Genomic DNA, 22233 nt, shown 5'->3' with positions numbered 1-22233 from the left:
ATCTATCTATCTATCTATCTATCTATCTATCTATCTATCTATCTATCTATCTATCTATCTATCTATCTATCTATCTATCTATCTATCTATCTATCTATCTATCTATCTATCTATCTATCTATCTATCTATGGTTCGCTCTCGTAAAACACTTGAATGGTGGATGTGGAAATACGACCTCTTGCAGCGACAGTAGGTGGCAAGATCTTTCGGGGCGGGAGGGGTAGAAGGCGGGGGGTAAAACAGCACCGTCATGCAATATTCACTCAACAAGAACATACTATGAAATATTTGTAATTCTTGAAATTCACTTTAGCAGACATGGTACATGCACGGGAGCCCTTTATATTCAGCAGATGTCTAATGACACTCTTTTTAAATGTAATACCAGCAAACTGTAATAGTATATTCACCTTCACAGTCGTAACACTACTTGCTCGTACTGAGAAGTGTTCTATTAAGATACTTCATTCGTTGCGGCGAGAGATTTCAGGCTGCATAGGGTGTCCTTCAAGTGTGGTCCAAGCACCACGGAAGGACCGGGGCGGGCGCAGCGTCCCGCGTGGTCCGTCATGGCCCGTGAGACCGACGCGAACGGTACCGCCCTAAAACGGACGCTTTTATTGGACGCAAATTGTTGCTAGGGGCGTGGGATGTCTGTTATAAAAGCAAGATAAGTACCAAGAAAAAGATCTATGGCAATATGTAGGTACGGCGGACGACAGCGATACGTGAGCTGTGCGAATGTGTTGTCGCAGCGAGCAAATATTCCCCTCAATCCTTGTACGCTTGTCTGTGGAGATCGCGCACATTTTCGAAGATGACATTTATAAAGGATGGACGGGTGTTTATGACCACTGCGAGCTTTGATTGTGGAAGTCTTGTTCGTGAGATTTTTCCTCCTTTTGCCATGCTACGGGCATTGTTCGTCAACCAGCGGGATTAGACTGGCGAACAGCTGCGCACTTAGTTTTATGATGGGCCGTTTGAGGATTAAACACGACGTAACCACAGTGAACTACCGAGCATGTCTGTGAGTTTCGAAGAGCGACAACAGCTCATTTAACACTGCAACATCTCACTGACTATATTCCTATAGTTTTTTGTTGCAGTGTTATAGGTTTATTTACACATGTTCGAGATAGCATTATGTTACATAATGACATTGTAGTTTTTTGGAGGAGCCAGTTAGTCCTCGTGAAGTGTGGGGTGAAATCGAGTTAAATGCCCTTGCTCCCTGTTTGTTAAAAATATTTGTATAATATCCCAATACTTATTGTATGCCTAGATAGTTTTTTTAGTCTTGCTGTGAGAAAAGTCTTTGATAAGACCAGTTTTCACAGGATGCCAGACTGCGTCAGTGTATACAGACACTGCAGGTGCACCTATTCCCGCTGCTCGGGGACAACGATGCTAGCGGCAACCCCTGAATGTCAGATAAGCGCTTAACAATTTACGAGCCATGGACACAGGGGCAGCGTCCGGCTGTGAGCCGCCTTTAGCCGCATTCTCTTCAGTGCCAAATCTTGACGTAAAAACGATTGTCAGCGCCGGTATTTACGAAAACGGCGACGAGAATGTGGGCAGTACCGAGCCTGCTGCAGCGAGAGGGGCGAGCGATCCTAGCGCATACCCCCTATCGGATTTCCGGAGTTTGGTTCGACAGAGGTTCATACGCAGAAGTTTGTGGTTCTCGGAGTCGGAGGACCAAGGCTTTGAAAGCCCAGAATGCGAAGCGAGCAGCAGCCCCCTCGCCACCACACATTTACGCAGGATCGTGGACAGACGTCGATGCGCACGTGTGGGGTTCCAGGAGAGCTCGAGCGCAGAGAGTCTTCTTGGCCGGAGGGACGGCGCGACAGAAAGCTTCAACGCGGATGATGAACGAGACAAAAAGGATGGCGAGGAGAAACAAGATGCTGCAACGGTTTCTGAAGACACAAAGAGCCCCGGGAAAGCGGGGAGCGACGAAAACGAGGAAGAGGCTGGAATGAAGGCTGTGTCTACCTCTCCGAGCGGTCGGTTCCTTAAGTTTGATATAGAGCTAGGCAGAGGGTCGTTTAAAACCGTGTACAAGGGCCTGGATACGGAGACCTGGGTTGAAGTTGCCTGGTGTGAACTACAGGTAAGAATGATCAAACACTGAAATATCGTTTTCTAAAAAGTAAATGCCTAAGTCAAAGCCTACAGTCACAACTCTTATAACAGGCCTATATCTCATCGTTTACAGTAATACTACATATTAGCAATCCCTGTACACTACATCAGAGCTCGTTTCTGAGTTCTGGCCAGAGGTCACGCCTCTCAGATTGTTTTACAGTTTAGAGCCTCGTGCCTTGTTGGTGCTCACTAAACTAAATTCATGCGAACCCATAAATTCACATTCGTTTGTGAATATGTAGACTACAGTATAGCGTATAAGGTGAAGGTATCATCTTATAAAAATGCTTTATAATAAACATTTTTGGTGTGCCTGAACACTGAGACAAACATCTATAAAGACAGCAATGTGTAGCTAGTTAATTAACTTGGAACAACTAACACTCATAATAGCCATGTTCACAGTGATGAACTTGGTAGTGGGAAGATAGTGGATGAATTGTGCCTGCCAATAAACAGGCTACAGTCAGTAATTATACACCAGTAAAGTGCAGCTCTGTCTAATAAAGTGATCTGTGAGGTTAGGTGCAAGTTAGGCATTTCTACTAAAATGTGAGGTGAGTTTACTGTTAATGAGTGTCTCACCATGAGAAGTTGCTGCATTTCATTGTAATTTATTATTCATGTGTCTGTTCAGGTATTTGTAAAGACTGATTAACTGACTTTATCTGACTCTCTGGAGTTTTCCTTTTTTGGAAAAAAACCTATGTGGAAAACTGATAACATCTCTTATTAACTTAATGTAACCCTGTTGATGCAGAATAGCCAGCATAGCCATATCATGTTTTTCAGCCTGTAACAGTGTCTGACTTTTGTCATTAGAATGAAAGCTTTGAAAACACACCACTCTCCTTAAGCATAGCGACAGCTCAGCTCTCTGTATGGTTAAACTCATCAGCATATGAACAAGGCACTGTAATTTTAGAACAGGCCCATTGTCACTGCTGTTTGGTCCTACCGAATCGTAATGGAGAGTTGGAGATTATTCCTCTTCCTCTGTTCAGAGATACAGGGACCAACATGAGCATGAGTCAACAGAGGCTTTGGTGCTGTAATTGCTTTGCTGATATTTACTGGAAATGGGCCCCACGCACCTTTATCATTGGATAAGAAATGTTATTCTGCAGCATCTAAAAAGAATTTTCTAGAACAGATGTTTATACACTAATATTCATGTAAATGAAGGTGGACAGATCAGTGGCATCTATATAAGCGCTGTACAAACCTCTTAAATATGACCCTGGCTTAAGATACCCGTGTCAGGACATGCATGCTCCAACCACTATGATTCTGATCTTTACTGAAAGCTGAGGTGCAGGTTCCAGCAAATGGACATGGTGATTACAGGGCCATTCTGCACTGCAATTCTGAAACAAATTCATGTCCAGATTTTTTGTGTGGATGTTCTTACATGTGGTGGCAAGAGCACATTAAGTGGTGGCACTGCCTTATTATAATTTAATTTATTATAATATAATGACATTATAGCACTGGCTTCATATTTGCTCTGTGGCCCTAATGGTAAGAGGATTTGATTTAAATACCTACAGTGCTACTATAATTATTTAAATAAATGCAATAAGTTATAATACATAAAGTTTAGTCATATTGTGTAGGTCTAACATGCCTCTCAAATCTGTGAGTTTACCAAAACTCATTTTGTTATAATAATCATGATTTATTTAAGCAAGAGTTTTTAATACCTTGAACAATACACAGCATTCTTAGATTATACTGGGACCAAGTTTAATCTTAGGTAGGATCTACACAGATGAGGAACGAATCACAATCACAGTGCACCAAACTATTGGGAATATTTCTGGAAACAAAAGACATATAACCTGGATCTAAGCATAACAAATGCATGAATGACACTTTTGGGGTCATGCTATATTGAGGTCATGCAGAGCCAATCAAAGGACTGTATAGCAATACAGTCAGTTTAAATCACACACCCATTTTTTGTCACCCATTTTAAGCAGAGGTGTCAATTCCAGGTTCAGAAAGTAAAAGTCCTCACCAGGATTTTGTTCAAGCTTGCTAGATTTTCTAATTAGTGCAATCCAGGTAAAATTAGTGGAATCAACACAATCCAGGAAGCCTGAGCAAAATCCTGGTGAGGACTTTTACTTTCTGAACCTGGAATTGACACCTCTGATTTTAAGAAAATGTCAAATCTAAAATGAAACAGCAAATTTCTGCCAAATATAACTGTTTATTTTAATGTTTTTATTTATGCCACACAGTGGCACCCATTTGAACACACCGCTGACAGAGAGGGAGGAGAAAGTGGGACAGGGCAGAAAAACAGCTTCTACGTGCCGCTGATGACATACCTACAGTGACTACTATGACATACCTACAGTGATTGCTATGACATACCTACAGTGACTGCTATGACATACCTACAGTGACTACTATGACATACCTACCATGACTGCTATGACATACCTACCATGACTGCTATGACATACCTACAGTGACTACTATGACATACCTACAGTGACTACTATGACATACCTACCGTGACTGCTATGACATACCTACAGTGACTGCTATGACATACCTACAGTGACTGTAATGACATACCTACCGTGACTGCTATGACATACCTGCAGTGACTACTATGACATACCTACAGTGACTGCTATGACATACCTACAGTGTAGGCCTGTGTTGAAAAAATTGATTTTCCGATTCAGAATCGATTCGCATATGATGATCTGATAATCGATTCGTACGTCCAAAGATCGATTTTTTAGTGAACTTTTACCTCCGCCTTGTCACTGAATTCACGCAGGCGTGCTCGGTCTAACTAACTGTAAAACAACATGGCGTCGGACAGTGCCGGTAACAACGATAGTCAAATCGGCAATCTAAAAACAGAAGGACAGTTTATCCAGTGTCAGTGACTATTTACAGTTAGTCCATGTCACTGACAGTTTACCCAGTGTTTTTACAGTTTAAAAAAGTTAAAAATGTTCTTGTAACGTTGGGCGCAAGGCGATGGACGAGACAGAATCCTTTGCACTTTCCAAATCGTTACGTTTATTACATTTACCGAAGCGCCGACAGCGCACATAAAACACGTTTACATAGAACATGTGTGACTCAAACAACGACGAGCACAGGACGCTGCGCGAACGCACATTAAGTAGACAAACCACATAAACTCCACGTGATGACGAGAGCCACAGGTGAGACGGATTATCACAAGACGCTCCCGCACCCACGGAGATCCACAGACGCAGACATCGTAAACACACGCCCAACAGGGAGGGGTCGGGGACCGTAACGTGACAGTTCTGTTCTTATATTCTCACTTTAAAGAAAAATACACGTTTACATTTTATACTTTCAGTTTATTAAGTGTGAGCACTTTTAAAATAAAAATGCATTTGGTAGCAACAGATTTTGGGTGAATTCTTAATTATTTCAATCATAATAATAATGCACTGGTTCGTGTCCCAGTAGGAGTCCACTGTTGCAGACATAGACACCTCAAAGATGTCCTCTGTTTATTGTCCTGGATTACCTTTCTTGAAGGTAGATTTATGATTACCCTTTTCACCAGTCTTCCAGCCATCAGTAACTACCAACTACCAGTAACTATTTGCTGATTAATATCGATATAATACTAGTTTTAACATGTTGCTTCTGTACATAGTCAGGAAACAGCTCAAATACATTTTAATAACACTAAACCCCGAATTGGATCGAATCGGATCAAATCGATTAAATCGGATTAAATCAAAATAAATCGATTCTTAATCTTCAGAATCGGAATCGGATCGATTCTTGGAATTTGAATTGATACCCAGGCCTGCTAGAGTGACTACTATGACATACCTACAGTGACTGCTATGACATACCTACAGTGCCTGCCTGCTATGACATACCTACGGTGACTGCTATGACATACCTACAGTGACTGCTATGACATCCCTACAGTGAGTACTATGACATACCTACAGTGACTGCTATGACATACCTAGCGTGGCTGCTATGACATACCTACAGTGACTACTATGACATACCTACAGTGACTGCTATGACATACCTACAGTGACTGCTATGACATACCTACGGTGACTGCTATGACATACCTGCAGTGACTACTATGACATACCTACAGTGACTACTATGACATACCTACAGTGACTGCTATGACATACTATGGCATATGATGACATGCTATGACACACAAGAGACACCTACAGCTTTGTTGTACTGCTGAATCCATTTGCATACTACAGGAAGATCTGCGTTAGTGGACAGTGTATCAAAGTCATACTGTTTTCCTTGCAAGGACCTGAAGTAGCTTCAGGCAAGTGTGATCAGGAAGATATGCTGATTTTGGCAGGAGAAATTATGTCGCCCTCAACAAATGAACATTTCTTCAAGAGAATCTCATGTCCTTCTCCACAATAGCTCTAAAAGGAAAGAGCTGAACATGGCTCTTTTAAAAGACTCATTTAGTGTGCTGCTTTGGCCATCAGAGTCACCTTTCCCAATAGTTCACCAGACAACATGTGAGTTTGCCTATCCTTCTTCCCTTTGTATTTCATGATTGCCAGAAATGCTTCTCCCAGAGCCAATCACATCTCGTTTCTTTTGGTGTACACAGTGAGGCAGTTACCACCTCCTCTGCAGGACACACGTTCACTGTTTGCGACTGCAGAATTTAATTGGCTGGTTTCAGTGCACTATGCATGTACAGAAAGAATCACACACTTCTATACTAACATCAAAATAGCTTTTCTATCCTTTGGTACCACAAACAAAATAATTTCCCCATTTTCAACAAATCACGATCAGGGTGATATCATGAAGGTTAGTCCCGTGAATCTCTAGTAGCCTTTTGATTGTATGAGTATTGTACCAGTGAACAACAAAATGTCTGTGACCAAATGTATTCAATCAGTTGGTCCATTCAAATGACTTCTTTGCAAGATGTCCTGGACTACATTACAGGCATTACTGTCAAGTTGTAGTTATAAGTGTGCAGTAGTGTCTGCACACTACCCCTCACCTTGGACATGACTCGAGCGCTTTCATAACACTGAGCATTGTGTTCCAGGTCAGTGAGATCATAGAGAATTTTGTTGCATACATATTCAGCAGGTAAATTGTTGCTTCACTGACTTGTTAACTAATACAACTACACTTTCTGAACTATTATAGTTTGAAGTGTTTTGGTAGCTAGTTAACATGCTAACATGGTTTCCTCCAGATACTGGCACTGTCACCTCACTCACACTCTGAACACAGCCACCGTCAGCTGTAGTTTTAAGTGTTTTGGTAGCTAGTTAACATGCTAACATGGTTTCCTCCAGATACTGGCACTGGCACCTCACTCACACTCTGAACACAGCCACCGTCAGCTGTGGATCTCCGCTAGTTCCAGAAAGTTCCACTCGTTATACATGTAAATATGTTGAATCACAGATTTGCAATCTTAATTCTTCACTGTCCAGATGCATTGTCATCACACTGAAAATAGCAGAAGAGCACTGAGGGAATTTAAAAGCTGTTTTCCGCTGTAGTGCAAAACCACTGCTGAGCTGAACTTTAGTTTACTCTGGTAACAGGTGTCACCAACCATCTCCAGTTCATACCACACCAAGGATAGAGAGGAGGGAGTGGACAGTGACATTTCTTAATTTGACTTTGACACTCATTTGGCTCAACAGCTGTTCATTCTCTGTAGTTGAGCGTGGCAAAGAGAGGTCAGTCAATGCAGCTTGACACGGGTCTTCAGAGTGATTTAATCCATCTGATCAGAGTGATCGTCCCATGTAGGCTTGTTCCGATCTGATATTTGGATCGGATTGGCCGCAGATATTTGTAAAAAATGCGCATCGGTATCGGATCGGCAGGCATGAGAAAATGCCGATCGAGACTCCCGATCCAGTGTTTTTTTTTTAAGTCTGATCCGGCGCACCCATTTAGATAATCCATTCCAGTTTTTGCTGTGTTTTCGGCAATGAGAGTAAAATCCGGTCCGCATTTTCCAGCACACCTTCGGCACAAGAGCATAGCATCTCCCCAATTTAGCTCAGTGGCATCTCCTAACCATTAAGACGGCCATGTAAATTTGAAGTTGTCGGTAAAAATGTCAGTTGTGTGGGATTATTTTACCTTAAAAGACGACAAAGACGAAGAGGTAGAGTGCAACATATGCCACAGTAAAGTCAAGCATGGTGGTAATGCTGTAAGAACTTTTAATACAACCAATCTAATCAAGCATTTAGCGAAATACCACCATAAACAACATGAAGAGTTTCTGAAGAAAACTGAAGACAAAAAGAAAGGTTCTACACAACTAACACTGGCAGAAACATTTGCGAAGCGTGACAAACTGCCACTTTTAAAAAATACAATTTACAATATTATTTGCACTTATGGCTTTTTAAGCCTTGGTTTACTGATGCCATTTCTGTTTGTTATTTATTATTTTGTCTATTTTGAGTTTATTAATTGCTAAATAAACAGGTCAGTTTCTCCTTACCAACCATTGTGATTTATTCAAACACACCTAATTCAGCTGGCTACTTGTTATCAAGAGTAAAACGCTTTTCAACATGAGTTTGACAACAAAGTAAGTTGGCTAAATAACTTTAAACTTTAATACATGCTCGGATAGGCCGGTATCAGTATCAGCAGATATTGGTATTGGATCAGAAGTGCAAATAAATATCGGTATCAGATCGGAAATTCAAAAAGCTGGATCGGGACATCCCTAGTCCCATGTTTTGCCATGTTTCTAGTTTGCCGTGCTTGTGGCTCATTGCTTAAATAAACAACATAGATGATGCAATAATCTGAAAAACATTTTCATACTCTGGCACTGAGTTGGGACATGATGCTCTTAAGAAGTTACTCGAGGTATGGAGGATTGAGATTTTCTCCAGTCCTTCAGGACATCAGTTTTTGCCATAGGGTTGACATGTCTGCTGCAGATTGATGCTAAGAGGTGAATCAGATTGTCCAAAAGTTTGACAGGATTTGTTTGCTCTTCCTCAGATGATTTCACTGCATCTTCAGGAATGTCAGGTAGACCTAATTGGTCTTGTTTTGCCTGGAGCACATCTGACTGTGGTCAACTCAAATTTCAGGCCTTCCCACTGGCTCAGTATATGAGTTACTGCAGGTTCAGTTGATAGCCAATGTCTAGCACACACCTTGGTGATCTGCAGGGGTTTCTGGACACAATTAACCGTGGCAAACATTGCTTTGTACATCTCTTGCCATCGCGGATGCAGCAGTGCCAATATGGGTGCCAATAAAGGTCAGTTGAGAACCATTCCAATTGTTGCTGTCTATGTAGTCTTGTGATACAAGCTGGAATTACCCCCAGAAACAGGCTTCTTCTGTCCTAGACCTAACCTTTATGAACCTCCTCACAGAAGGTTGAAGCTATAGAAGAGGAAGGCCAAGAAATGAATGGGTCCTTCCTTAAGGCCTTCAGCTGCAGGCAGAACTTGTAGATTGAAGGTAGCAACGAAAGATCCTGATCACCCTCCTTAATGTATTCTTCTCCAAACAAGTTTGACTGCCTTACCATGTTGTCATGGAGAAAGTGAACTGATTTATAGAAAAGAACCAGAACTTCGTTATCCCTCTACGAAGGTGCAATCCTTGGTGGACAGTCTTTTAAATATTTTGTATGTTGCTATCCCATTTAAAACCAGCAGCTCTTACCATACCAAGAAATTCAAACTCGCTCACCTTCTTCACCATTCATTTAAAATTTCCTTACTTTTCCCCCCTCTGTCCTAAAATCGATTATTTCATTTTTTTTCATTATCCTAGTCCACCACATCTAAAATTTCTTTCCAGTATGCCAATTCATTATCATTATATCATATACAAACTTAAGTATTTTCACAGTGTCATGGGTACCGGAATCACTTACACACCGAACAGCCAAGAGAAACTCAGCATCCCAGTGGGACCTCAATCATTCAAGGTTTATATGTTTCACCATGCACTTAAGTACTTAGATGTTTCACCATGCACTTTAACTACTCTCTACTTAACTACTTAGATGTTTCACCATGCACTTTAACTACTCTCTTTAAGACTAAAAAGGTTGAGAACAATTCATGCAGGTCCTCAACTAAATTTTCTGAACCAGCTTGCATGCTGAACCTACATAAAAAATGTATTCAGATTGCCTTGTAGTTCTGGGTTATCGTTGAATACTACCAGCTTCGTTTTGAAATCCTTTGCTCTAAACATTGTCATATATCTTTACTCTATTCTGCATTCCACTCTTTGATTTTCCTTAATGAATCTTCTGCATTGCTCATTCAGATTCATACTTATGTGCAATTTTGTACTCATGTCCACGTTTTTAAGCCACATTCTTAGAATTGTCCAAATTTACTTTCAGGTCTTTAGAAAACTAGGTTTTGTTTTTGTTGTATTGCAGTTTTAGAATGAACACAGACATTTTCACAGAAGCTGGTATATGATGCTACACTATCAGCCAATTCATATAATGAAGACAAGGAGATTTTAAACCATCCCAAGCTGTGCAATAAAAGCAGCCTTTAAACAGTTCCTTTGTTACTTCAATCTACCACCTTAATACCTGCTTACAAGTTTTCAGTATGTATTTTCAGATGAAAATGCTTTGGTAAACAAATTATTAGCTACGGTTCAGTGATGTAAAGCAGGAACGATTACCTATGTACAATTAACCAGACTAACAGCCAAACATGAATGAATAAAAATGATGTGATGGGAATGTTGGCAGAATTTGTTCCACATTTAAAAGACCTCAGTGGAGGTTGTGGACATTTTGGTGAAACTACGGCAACATAGATGTCAGTTTGCTGGCGTACCAGATCTACATATATAGGTTTATTACACAAGGAGGTTTATTACTGTATGTGAACATGTACATTTCACTAATATTTTGGTGCTGGTTATAGTTCTGTGCCACACCCATTCCAGCCCACCCATAGACATGATCATTTAGTATTGGTCAGATGATAATGTCTGTTGTCCCCAGGGCTTGGAGTGTGTGTATCTTCTTACTGAATCTGTGAAAGACTACACTTCACATCTGTGCATTCACCAATAGTTTACATTACTTCCTTCAATACCCTTGTAAAAAGCCTCCAACATCTACATCTGAAAGCTAACTTAAAATTTTATATAATTTTCTGCAGTGCTTGTCAGAGTCTGTCAAATGTTTGCACTTTGGGTTTGCACTTAAGGGGACCATTTAATAAATAAGGAACCCAGAAAACTAAGCAGGGCTTCATTCAAAGATTCTGTCTTAGTGTTAGTGTGTGTGTTTGTGTGTGTGTTAGTGTTCACAGATGATTCATCTCCAGACACTTTGAGTGAATAAGAGTAAAAAGAAGAGAGAAAGTGAGAGAAACCAAATGAAAGATGAGGGGAAAAGCCGACTAGGACAACCAGACAGATGCAATGAACTGGGAAGGGGAGGAAGAGCGAGGTAAACAGAGACAGGTTGGGGGTTGAGCTGGGGATGAGCTCTTGAATGCTGGGGGCTTGGAGCAGTGTGAACCTGCTGTGTATTTGTCTTTGAGGCAGATTAAGTCCCTGTCGTACCCTGCCCAATAATCCATAACACTGCTTCTTAACGTGGCAGAAGGACAGGCCCGCTACAGAAGTATTACGTCTAATGGTCTTATGCAGTGGAATATTGCTTCACGTATCTCCGCCACGTGTGGACTATTCTTCTAATACCCATTAAACTTGTTTGCTACCATGATTAAAAAGTACAAAACAAGGCTCTGGTGTTTTATAGGCAAAAACTAAAAATAAGAGAAATTAAACAAATTACCAAATAAGCAATATGGTTATTTTCCACAGAAGCACGTCACAGTTACTGTTAGTATTTTGCACCCCCAGGATAGGACTGTCTTCTCTTATTATGTTAATGTTATGGAAGCACTCACAGTAAGGGTCATGAGACCACTCCTCCATATAAAAAATGATGATTTCTTTAATTGTATCTCACAAAAACATTAGATTTCCCTTGTATTTTGGGGTCACTCTTATATCTTCACCAGGGTTACCAGTAATTCTGGAGGGTACTGAACATAGTGGCTCTGTGATAAATTACTTTTTGGGGAAATGTTTTTGTCATGAGTTGGCGGGTTGGAGGTTGCAGAAGGCACAGTAAGAGCACAATGACTTTGTAAGTGTGCAAGTCACTGTCTCCAGAGAAGAGGCCTTTCTCTCTGTCATGGGAGATCTCAGAGTCAGATCTCATGGGCTCAGTACAGTTTAAATGCCTGCATGTGTATGAAGTATGTGTGTGTTTAAGGATAAATACATACATATATATATATATGTATGTATGTATGTATGTATGTATCCTTAAACACACACATACTGCGTGTGTATACACATACATATATATACACACACTATTCTGTGTCTGATATAGTTAGCTTGTGTAGAACGGATGTAGATAACATGTTTTATCGAACATAAGCCTGTACGCCCGTGTGTGTGTAAGTAGTAGATAATTTGCACCACTGTTATGTTGTGCATTGATAATGTAACTAATAGAAAGAAAACAAAAATCATCAGCTGATTATAACAATTGACTGAGCTCAAGCCAAAACTGCAGAGTCATCGTCTCTGGTTAATCCTGGTTGAACCACCACTACTGACAGAAGGCCTATGAGATTACTATTTACATTGCAGAGTTTGAATTAAAATCTTTAATCACTCCTTTATTAATAAAACATGTAAAGTTTCTGGTTAGGTAGAAAAGGCAACTTGTTATATCACAAGTTTTCTAAATCTATAGTAAAAGATGTTGCAACTAATACAGTTGTCCCATCACTGGTCTGAAACGTAGGACATCCCAGCCTTGAGGACTCAGGATATTGGGACTTCGTACACCTTCCCATGACACGGAGAAGACCCAAACTTTGACTGGGTACATGTAAGAAGAAGGCATTTAAATCCTGGGGGAATCTTATCCACAAGGTGGAGGTGCTGCAGTGGAGATGGAGGAACTGTGTGCAGAGTTGGGTGTGCTGGAGAGAGTTGGCCTTTGACTACCTCTGACTATACAGACCACAGTATCTACACTGAACGAGAGTGAATGAGACTGTAGGTGTAACGTTTAGTGGAGTGATGGGGGGGGGGGGGGGGGGGGGGAGATGCAAGTGCAGGAGAGATTTAATAATTCTAGAAAGCTCAAAGAAACAAAGCAAACAAATGATGTGACTTCTAGAAAACAAAACAGGTAGGAAGACAACAAGGAGGAACAAACTATGAACAGGTGAAAATAATGAGGGGCGGAGAACTTAATGAGGGAGCATGAACAACTGTGAGCAAAACAAAGAGCACATGTAAATAAAATATGGAAAGCAAACCAAAACAGACATGAGAGGACATTGGCGTAGGAAAGGTGACACCCAGGAAGGGTGTCACATGACAGTAAGCTTAAAGATATACTAAATAAGTGTGTGTGTCTGTGTGCCTTTATTGTATGTGAACAGCACTGTTTCAGAAGCACTTTATTGCAGTCACTGGCTGAAGGGTAATATGGTCATAGGGTCATTTGAGTTCATTTGTAAACGTGGCTCCTGTCATTCCTGATTTAATGTTGGTTCAGAGGATCTGTATATCATGTGTACAAGCTGCAGGCTGAACAGTTCTGCATAAAGCCCCCCTCAGCAGTGCTGATCTGCAGAGCTGTCTGGGACAGCAAAAAATGCTGACACAAGCCTCCTTGGTGTTGAAAGAGAGAAGGAAAGAGTGCATAGATGTGCGTTAGAGATGGAGTAATTAAAAAAATAGAGTATGTGTGTGTGCAGATACAAATAGACTGACAGAAAGAAAGAGTTCTTTGCAAGTCAGATGAGGATAGCAGTGTTGACCCTGTGCTGTATCATATGTAGGAGTGTATACCTTAATCTCAACTTTGAGGCTTCAGATGGGTTCACTACTAGGAAATGAACCCCTCCAGGTTGTTCTCCTCTTATTTCTACAGACTGTATATTATTGCACCAGTTACCAAACCGCAAAGTCCAGCATCCTTTGGACATCCTGATTTTCTCTCCCAAGAGGCCAGAGGAAAAGCTCCACCTCATAAAATACCACAGTGCAATTGTGAAATTTAAAATCCCAGTCAGGAGGTTTGTAGTGTTGAGCCTGACCTAGGACTCGCTCTGAGCTCCCCAACAGCACAGAAACTGCACTTACATGAACCGTGTATTTTACAGTTTTTCTCGATTTGGTTCATTTCTCACATCATGCTTTTCATTGGCATCACAACTAGTGCATTTCTCAAAACATTTAGTGCAAACAGCAAAACTCAATGAAATATCTGCAAAAGCACATACTTCACTCAAAATTCTTTGTTTTTGCCCCAAAATCAAATATTTAGGTCAATTAATTTGTCAGTGCCATCAGAGTATCTAGTCTGTGTGCCATTACCTATGAACAAAGCAGTCAAAATACTTAGTCGTGTTGTCAGTGCAACTATAAGTCACAGTCAGTGCAGACTGTATATTCTGATGGAAACTAGCTAAGCTTTTGATTTCAAGAACACTGCACATTCTGTGGTATATCAAATACATGTTACACACATACAAACTTACATGGACCACAAAGTTACACATGACTGTATGTGGGAGACTGATAGCAAGAAATTGGACTGGAATCAAATTTGTACAGCAATATTGTTTGACTGCATTGTTTGCACTGCAATTTGTTAACAAAAACAAATCTGATTGAAATTCAGAAAAGACAGACAACTGACTGGAAAAACTGCAAAATTAGAAACTATGAGCTAGTCTTGATATCCTAAATGGTATAAAAATGCAAAAAAAAAAAATAAAAAAAATTGAATAACATGTCAGAATGTATGTATGTATGTATGTGCAGCATTACAGAAGAGAGCACATTTCTGAATTACAGTGCATACATGTTTTCTCTTTGAAATGTTTGAACGACTGAAGACACAGTTCCAATTGAACAGTTCCAGACACAGTTCCACTTCCAATATACAGCTGCACCCAACGACCAGCTTCAGCCATTGTAAGCTGTGTAATGACTTACATGTATAACATGGTCAACAATTATTGCCCTTATTTCACTGTTTTGTCCCCTCAGCCTTACACCACACAGTCTTACCCCTCTACACCACACAGTCTTACCCCTCTACACCACAGTCTTACCCCTCTACACCACACGGTCTTACTCCTCTTACTGGCTGTTCACCCTATACATGACCTTGTCTTTCCATTATGAAACTTTGTGATACTGCAGTGTTTAGCATCTATAAATGTTTGCCAATTACAGCAAAGGTTCATGAGACGCACCTCTGACCTATGGTTGAGACCATTGGTTGATCTAAGCCTTCACCAATTCCCTTTCTTACTGTAACTGAATGTTCACCTGCAAACAATTTAATCAAATTAGGATAAATTACCAAAATGTAACAAAAAAATAAACTAAATAAATAAATGTAAAATGATGCCTTAGAGATTATGACAACACGTTCAGCACTTTTGCATATGACCTAGGCGATGACTTAAAGACTAAATGTTTGGGAGGGTAAGACAATTCAACAGACAATCCGTACAACACATTTTGATAAACATGTCATAAGCAACTGATAATGTAAAAAACAACAGACAACTGTCCATGTCCATTTGCAATATGTACAAAAGCATTTGCAAAATGTTAAACACAAGGAGAAATGCAATTATGATGTGCACAAGTGACAAGGAGATGTGGAGACTGAATGAACAGTTTTGAGAATTTCAATTCTGATCTGAGAAATGAACCAAATCGACAAAGAAAAACTGTAAATACGTTACACACATACAAACTTACATGGAACACAAAGTTACACATGACTGTATGTGGGAGACTGATAGCAAGAAATTGGACTGGAATCAAATTTGTACAGCAATATTGTTTGACTGCATTGTTCACACTGCAATTTGTTAACAAAAACAAATCTGATTGAAATTCAGAAAAGACAGACAACTGACTGGAAAAACTGCAAAATAAAAAACTTATTCTACACACTTAAAACAACCTGAGCACATAGAGCCTCCCCTTGTTGTGTGAAAATGGAACCTCTGCTACCCCTATAAGCTAGTTTTGATATCCTATATGGTATAAGAATGCAAAAATGCAAAAAAAAAAATTGAATAACGTCAGAATTTATGTCAATGTGCAGCATTACAGCAGAGAGCACATTTCTGAATTACAGTACATAGGCCTACATGTTTTCTCTATGACATGTTTGAACGATTGAAGACACAGTTGTTCTTCCAATATTCAGCTGCACCCAACAACAGTCCATGACTTACATGTAAAACATGGTCCACAATTGTTGCCCTTATTTCACTGTTTTATCCCCTCAGCCTTACACCACACAGTCTTACCCCTCTACACCACATAGTCTTACTCCTCTTCTTGGCTGTTCACCCTGTACATGGCCTTGTCTTTCCATTATGAGACTTTGTGATACTGCAGTGTTTAGCGTCTATAAATGTTTGCCAATTACAGCAAAGGTTCATGAGACGCAGCTCTGACCTATGGTTGAGACCATTGGTTGATCTCAGCCTTCACCAATTCCCTTTCTTACTGTAACTGAATGTTCACTTGCAAACAATTTAATCAAATTAGGATAAATTACCAAAATGTAACAAAAAAATAAACTAAATAAATAAATGTAAAATGATGCCTTAGAGATTATGACATGTTCAGCACTTTTGCATATAATGACCTAGGCGATGACCTAAAGACTAAATGTTTTGGAGGGTAAGACAATTCAACAGACAATCCGTACAACACATTTTGATAAACAAGACATAAGCAACTGATAATGTAAAAAACAACAGACAATTGTCCTTGTCCATTTGCAAAATGTACAAAAACATTTGCAAAATGTTAAACACAATGAGAAATGCAATTATGATGTGCACAAGTGACAAGGAGATGTGGAGATTGAATGAACAGTTTTGAGAATTTCAATTCTGATCTGAGAAATGAACCAAATCGACTGAGAAAAACTGTAAATGTGCGGTATTCTGAAAACCATCTAGTTTCTCAACTTGGAGTCAAAGCTGTGGTACAAGTGAAACATTATGGCATGATGCCATTGCTGTGAATTTATGTGTCCAGAAGATAAAATCCGCCAGAAACTAGAGTCTCTTTCACTTAGGAGCTCCTCTTTTCAATTTCATATTATATATGACCACAATGGCTTTTGCTCATTCCAAATTTGTCAAATGGCTCATATCTCCTAAAGTGAAAGAGACTCATTTTGAAATAATAAATAAGATCTGTCTTGTAGCCATGTTACTTGAAAGAACATTTAAATTTGATGTGGATTCATGAATGAATGTTCAATTTATATAGCGCCTTTCAGGATACTCAAGGTGCTTTACAATTTTAACACAGGTACAAGTCTCAGACAACCAGACAACCAATCACACACACATCGGCGAGAAACAGCAGCCAATTGCGCACAGCGTACTCTCTACCAGGATCCACAGCCCCCTGGGGGACTGAATGGGGTGCAAGGGGGAGAGAGGCCAGACCCTAGTGACAGAACACCATCCACCACTGGGCATACAAGCATACACACATTCATGCACAGACACTCAGACAACTACCTTTTATTGAACAGAGAGACACAGACACACACTCAGGGATAATTTGTCAGGGACTGCCAATTTACCTAACCTCCATGTTTTTGGACTGTGGGAGGAAACCAGAGATCCCGGAGGAAACGCACGCAAACACGGGGAGAACATGGAAACTCCACTCATATAGGGACTTGAACCCAAGACCCCAGTGCTCAGAAGCAAACGTGCCAACCACCAAATGTGCCATGTGCCTTTTGTAAGTCAGAAGATTAATCCCTGGGGCATTTGGTTTTTTCATGTCAATATTCACCAGAGGTGGAAAGAGTACTGAAAAATTGTAATTGAGTAAAAGTATCATTACTTTGCCTAAAATCTACTCAAAGTAAAAGTAAAATTACCCATCTCAAAATTTACTCGAGTAAAAGTACAAAATTACTTCATCTAAAATGTAATTTGAGTAAAAGTTACTTAGTTACTTTCAGTTATTTAATGCATGGATGAATCATGAACCAAATTCAGCACAAGTTGTTTTAATCAATTTCAAAGTGTATTTAAGTGCACATCCACACTTGCAAAAAGATCAGCTGGGCTCAGGAACATACTTCCTCATAGCACAAGGACAGTCACAACCTGTACCATAAAGTGCAAACAATTTTCAGTCCAACGGACAACACTATGATAAGAATAAAGAAATTTAAATTACAAATTATTCAAAAAACAAAATGCACACAAAATGAAGTGCCCACAAGATGCCACAAATCAAACTAAAATGCAACAGATTTCCACTACTCACAATAAAATGCCCACAGGATCCTACATCAAAAATAAAAAAATGCTCATAGGATCCCACAATTTAAAAGTAAGTGCTCACAGGATCCAACTATTCAAAATACAGTGCCCACCGGATCCCACTATTCACAATAAAATGCCCACAGGTTGCCACAACTCAAAATAAAATATAAAATGACCACAGGATCCCACATCTCAAAATAAACCAAAATGCACACAGGATTCCACTATTTAAAACGCTCACAGGATCCAACTATTCAAAATACAGTGCCCACAGGATTCCACTTTTCACAATAAAATGCCCACAGGATCCCACAGAACCTGATGGATAGAAGATTCTCAAGATCTCATCCTTTTGGAAAAAAAGTGCACCAGATTACGACGTGATTATGAGACAATGGAAAGGGCGCGCGCAAGGCAAGGCCATGCAATTGGCCTTCAGTTCTGTGACTCAGAAGATTTAATTTCTGCCCGCATTTAATTTTTCACCATCAATATTTTTTTACTCAGTAATGTGAGGGCGTTCAAGTGTAGTGAAGTAAAACTACTTGGGTCAAAATTTACTCAAGTAAAAGTAAAAATTACATATTTCAAAAACTACTCAGAAAATTACAAATTACTCATAAAATGTACTCAATTACAGTAATGTGAGTACATGTAATTAGTTACTTTCCACCTCTGATATTCACAAAGTTGTTGCATTGACATTAGAAACTGGATTAATCTCAAACTTAACATTCATTTTTTTGATGTTGATACCATTTTATTGTATGTGCAAAATGTAAGTTTGGATGTCTCTGATGCCAAAAATGTACTTTTAACAAAATACCACATTCACTACAGTAAGTGGAAGGGTAATTGGCACTCCTTCCTCTGCTTTATGAATTACGGTAATTTAAAGTCGATTAAATTAGATTCAAAAACTCAAAATATGCAAGAAACATCTCACACCAGATCTCTAGAAACACATTGTTCTAATCTCATTATATGGCTTTGCTCCTCTGTTCTGTGTAAGTATGTATGTGTATATGGATATGTGTATTATTATTATTTTGTTTTTTGTCTGCTGTCAATGTGTCATTATTTTGCCAGCACAAGTTTATTTAAAATTACATTGATTGCAGGGCCTATGCTGACTTTTACTTTGCAAAAGGTCTGTCATTCTCCAGTAGATTTTATTGGCAAAATTTGTTTGTTTGTTTGGCATATTATTCTAGTGTTTCCTGTACATAGTTAATGTGTGTGTAGCCGCTTTACATGCGTACCACCTTCTCACAGGTGAATTGGTAAACTGGTAGCCATGCAAATTTCAGGATGCATGGCTTGAAATATGGCATTCAGTCTTTTGAATTTGCATTGAATTAACATCGCTTTGTGCTAACATATTCAGGGGTAACAGTAGGTAAATGCCGCCATGTGCAGTTCTTGAATTTGAGGAAGTTGGTCCTGGAAAGTCACTTAAAGGTCCTTGAATTTGATGTTAACCAAAGTGTGGCAACCCTGGGTCTTTTATTTTGAACCACTGGTGTTTATGGTTATTTTCATTCTCTAGTGTAGTTTTGAGATCATAGCTCAATTATGTAATAATTTTCGGAACATGACTTGGCATCCCAACATCTACAAACCAGTGACATTATTCCTGTTCAATTATAGCAAAAGCAAACAAGAAAGCCAAGCACAGATACACATGCTAAACAGCCTGAGAACCATGATGTCATGCAGTGTTAACGACATGGGACCTAATTAGGAGTTCCATCTGGTAGAGGTTTTAATAGGTTAGTGGTTAGTAAGTTATTACTATGTATTATATATACTGATTGTGTTTTTGTTTGAGCCTTCTTATGTGTGTGTGTGTGTGTGTGTGTGCATATGTCTGGTGTATGCCTGAGTGAGAGAGCAAGAGGGAGAGAGAGACAGCAAGAGAGAGAGATGGCGAGAGAGACATACAGACCAACAGAGAGAGAGAGAGAGAGATACTCAAGAATTCTATAAGTCTAATAACAGCTCAGCATGTAGATGGAGATATTAAACACACTGTGAGTGGGTCCTGCAGTAGTACGGAGCAGATGGAAGTGTTTTGAGCCACAGGAAACTCCATAATCATGTCAGTCCTACAAGACAACTCAGCCTTGTAGGACTGATGATAAAAAACGTAAACATTTTTAACATTAAACATTATTAACATTTTAATTACTAATTTAAATGAGGAAAGAGAAACAACCTGGAGTATGAACACATCAAACCAAGGAAAGTTAATGGATCTAAATGTGAAGGAAATCTAAGACCACACCATATATTATATGTATATATAATCATATAATCACACTATTGGCCTTTGCAATAATGCAATAGACACAATGTCTGTCCCTGTAAAACCTTTTCTGTTGTTCTCTCTTCCTTTTTGTGTTCTGTCTCTTCTCCTCTCTCCCTCCTGTCTGTGTCTCTTTTCCACATCTTTCTCTTTTTCTTCTTTCTGTCTCTGTCTGTCTCTCTCTCTCTGTCTCTCTCTCTCTCTCTCTCTCTCTGTGTGTCTGCCCACCAGGATCGTAAGCTGTCCAAAGCAGAGCGCCAGAGGTTTAAGGAGGAGGCGGAGATGTTGAAGGGCCTCCAGCACCCCAACATCGTCCGTTTCTACGACTTCTGGGAGTCGCCCGTAAAAGGCAAGAAGTGCATCGTTCTGGTGACCGAACTCATGACATCAGGCACATTAAAAACGTGAGTATCAGATACACCACAAAGGAGATGTGGAAACATCTGAGAATGAGGGACGACAGGGATGCTAACTCAACACAGTGCCACCACGTTTTAAACATGAAACATCACTACTGTGGCCAAGGCCATTGCCTGTCCGGCTGAGACTGCCATATGCACGGTCATGTATAATACAGGGCTGGTATCGCATACTGGACCCACCCATGGTTTCAATTTGTTCCCCTCCTTTGATTTCAGAAGTGCGTGACAGTGAAGCGTCCTGTTGACACACCTGTGCATCCTGTGCATCAAAGGCTATTAGAGCTCTTAACACTGCATAATTGAGTTAGGGTGGGAGAGCTGACCCTGATAACTCGATTGGCATTTTGTTGGGTGCTGTGTTGTTTTACTTTGGTGTGTTGTAAAGATATGTTTCTCTTTTCCCAAGAATAATAAATAAACATTGCTAATACATGACTAATTTATTTATTAATTACTAAAAAACATTAGTAATCAATAATCATAAAATAGTGTAATACTTATATAGCACAGGAAAAAAGCTGTTTACTGGGGAACCCCAACATGAATGAATGCCACTGACCAACTCTAAGGCCCCCCATTCCCGCAGTTCCCTGGTTCCGCAGTTCCCTGGTTCTGCAGTTCCCTGGTCACCTCGTTCCCTTGTTTCCCGTTGCCTGGTTTCATTGCTCAGAGCTGCTCTCTCCTGTAGGTACCTGAAACGCTTCAAGGTGATGAAACCCAAAGTTCTTCGGAGCTGGTGTAGGCAGATCCTCAAGGGTCTCCACTTCCTGCACACACGGACCCCTCCCATCATCCACCGGGACCTAAAGTGCGATAACATCTTCATCACAGGCCCCACAGGCTCCGTGAAGATTGGGGATCTTGGCCTGGCTACATTGAAGAGGGCATCTTTTGCTAAAAGTGTCATTGGTAATGATCAGCCAGCAGTTTTCACCT

General features: G+C 40.0%; 1 protein-coding gene across 8 annotated transcripts in view; it reads left to right on the top strand.

The window, feature by feature from the left end:
• The first annotated feature begins 542 nt into the window (after positions 1–542).
• wnk2 (WNK lysine deficient protein kinase 2) overlaps positions 543–22233 on the top strand; it is a 44422-nt gene continuing 22731 nt past the window's right edge. For 6 of the 8 annotated variants that reach the window (XM_077002932.1, XM_077002961.1, XM_077002970.1 and 3 more), the window contains exons 1-3: positions 544–2123; positions 21107–21279; positions 21986–22206. In XM_077002932.1, the coding sequence (XP_076859047.1) occupies positions 1461–2123; positions 21107–21279; positions 21986–22206 (1057 nt within the window). In that variant the 5' untranslated portion in view covers positions 544–1460. Of the gene's footprint in view, positions 2124–21106; positions 21280–21985; positions 22207–22233 lie in introns of all 8 variants that reach the window. The other 2 variants (XM_077002920.1, XM_077002979.1) reach the window with 2 other exon arrangements.

Source organism: Brachyhypopomus gauderio, chromosome 1 (assembly GCF_052324685.1).
Source record: "Brachyhypopomus gauderio isolate BG-103 chromosome 1, BGAUD_0.2, whole genome shotgun sequence".
Lineage (NCBI taxonomy): Eukaryota > Metazoa > Chordata > Actinopteri > Gymnotiformes > Hypopomidae > Brachyhypopomus > Brachyhypopomus gauderio.
The sequence above is the reverse complement of the archived record's forward strand: the minus strand, read 5'-3'. Positions and strand labels throughout refer to the sequence as shown.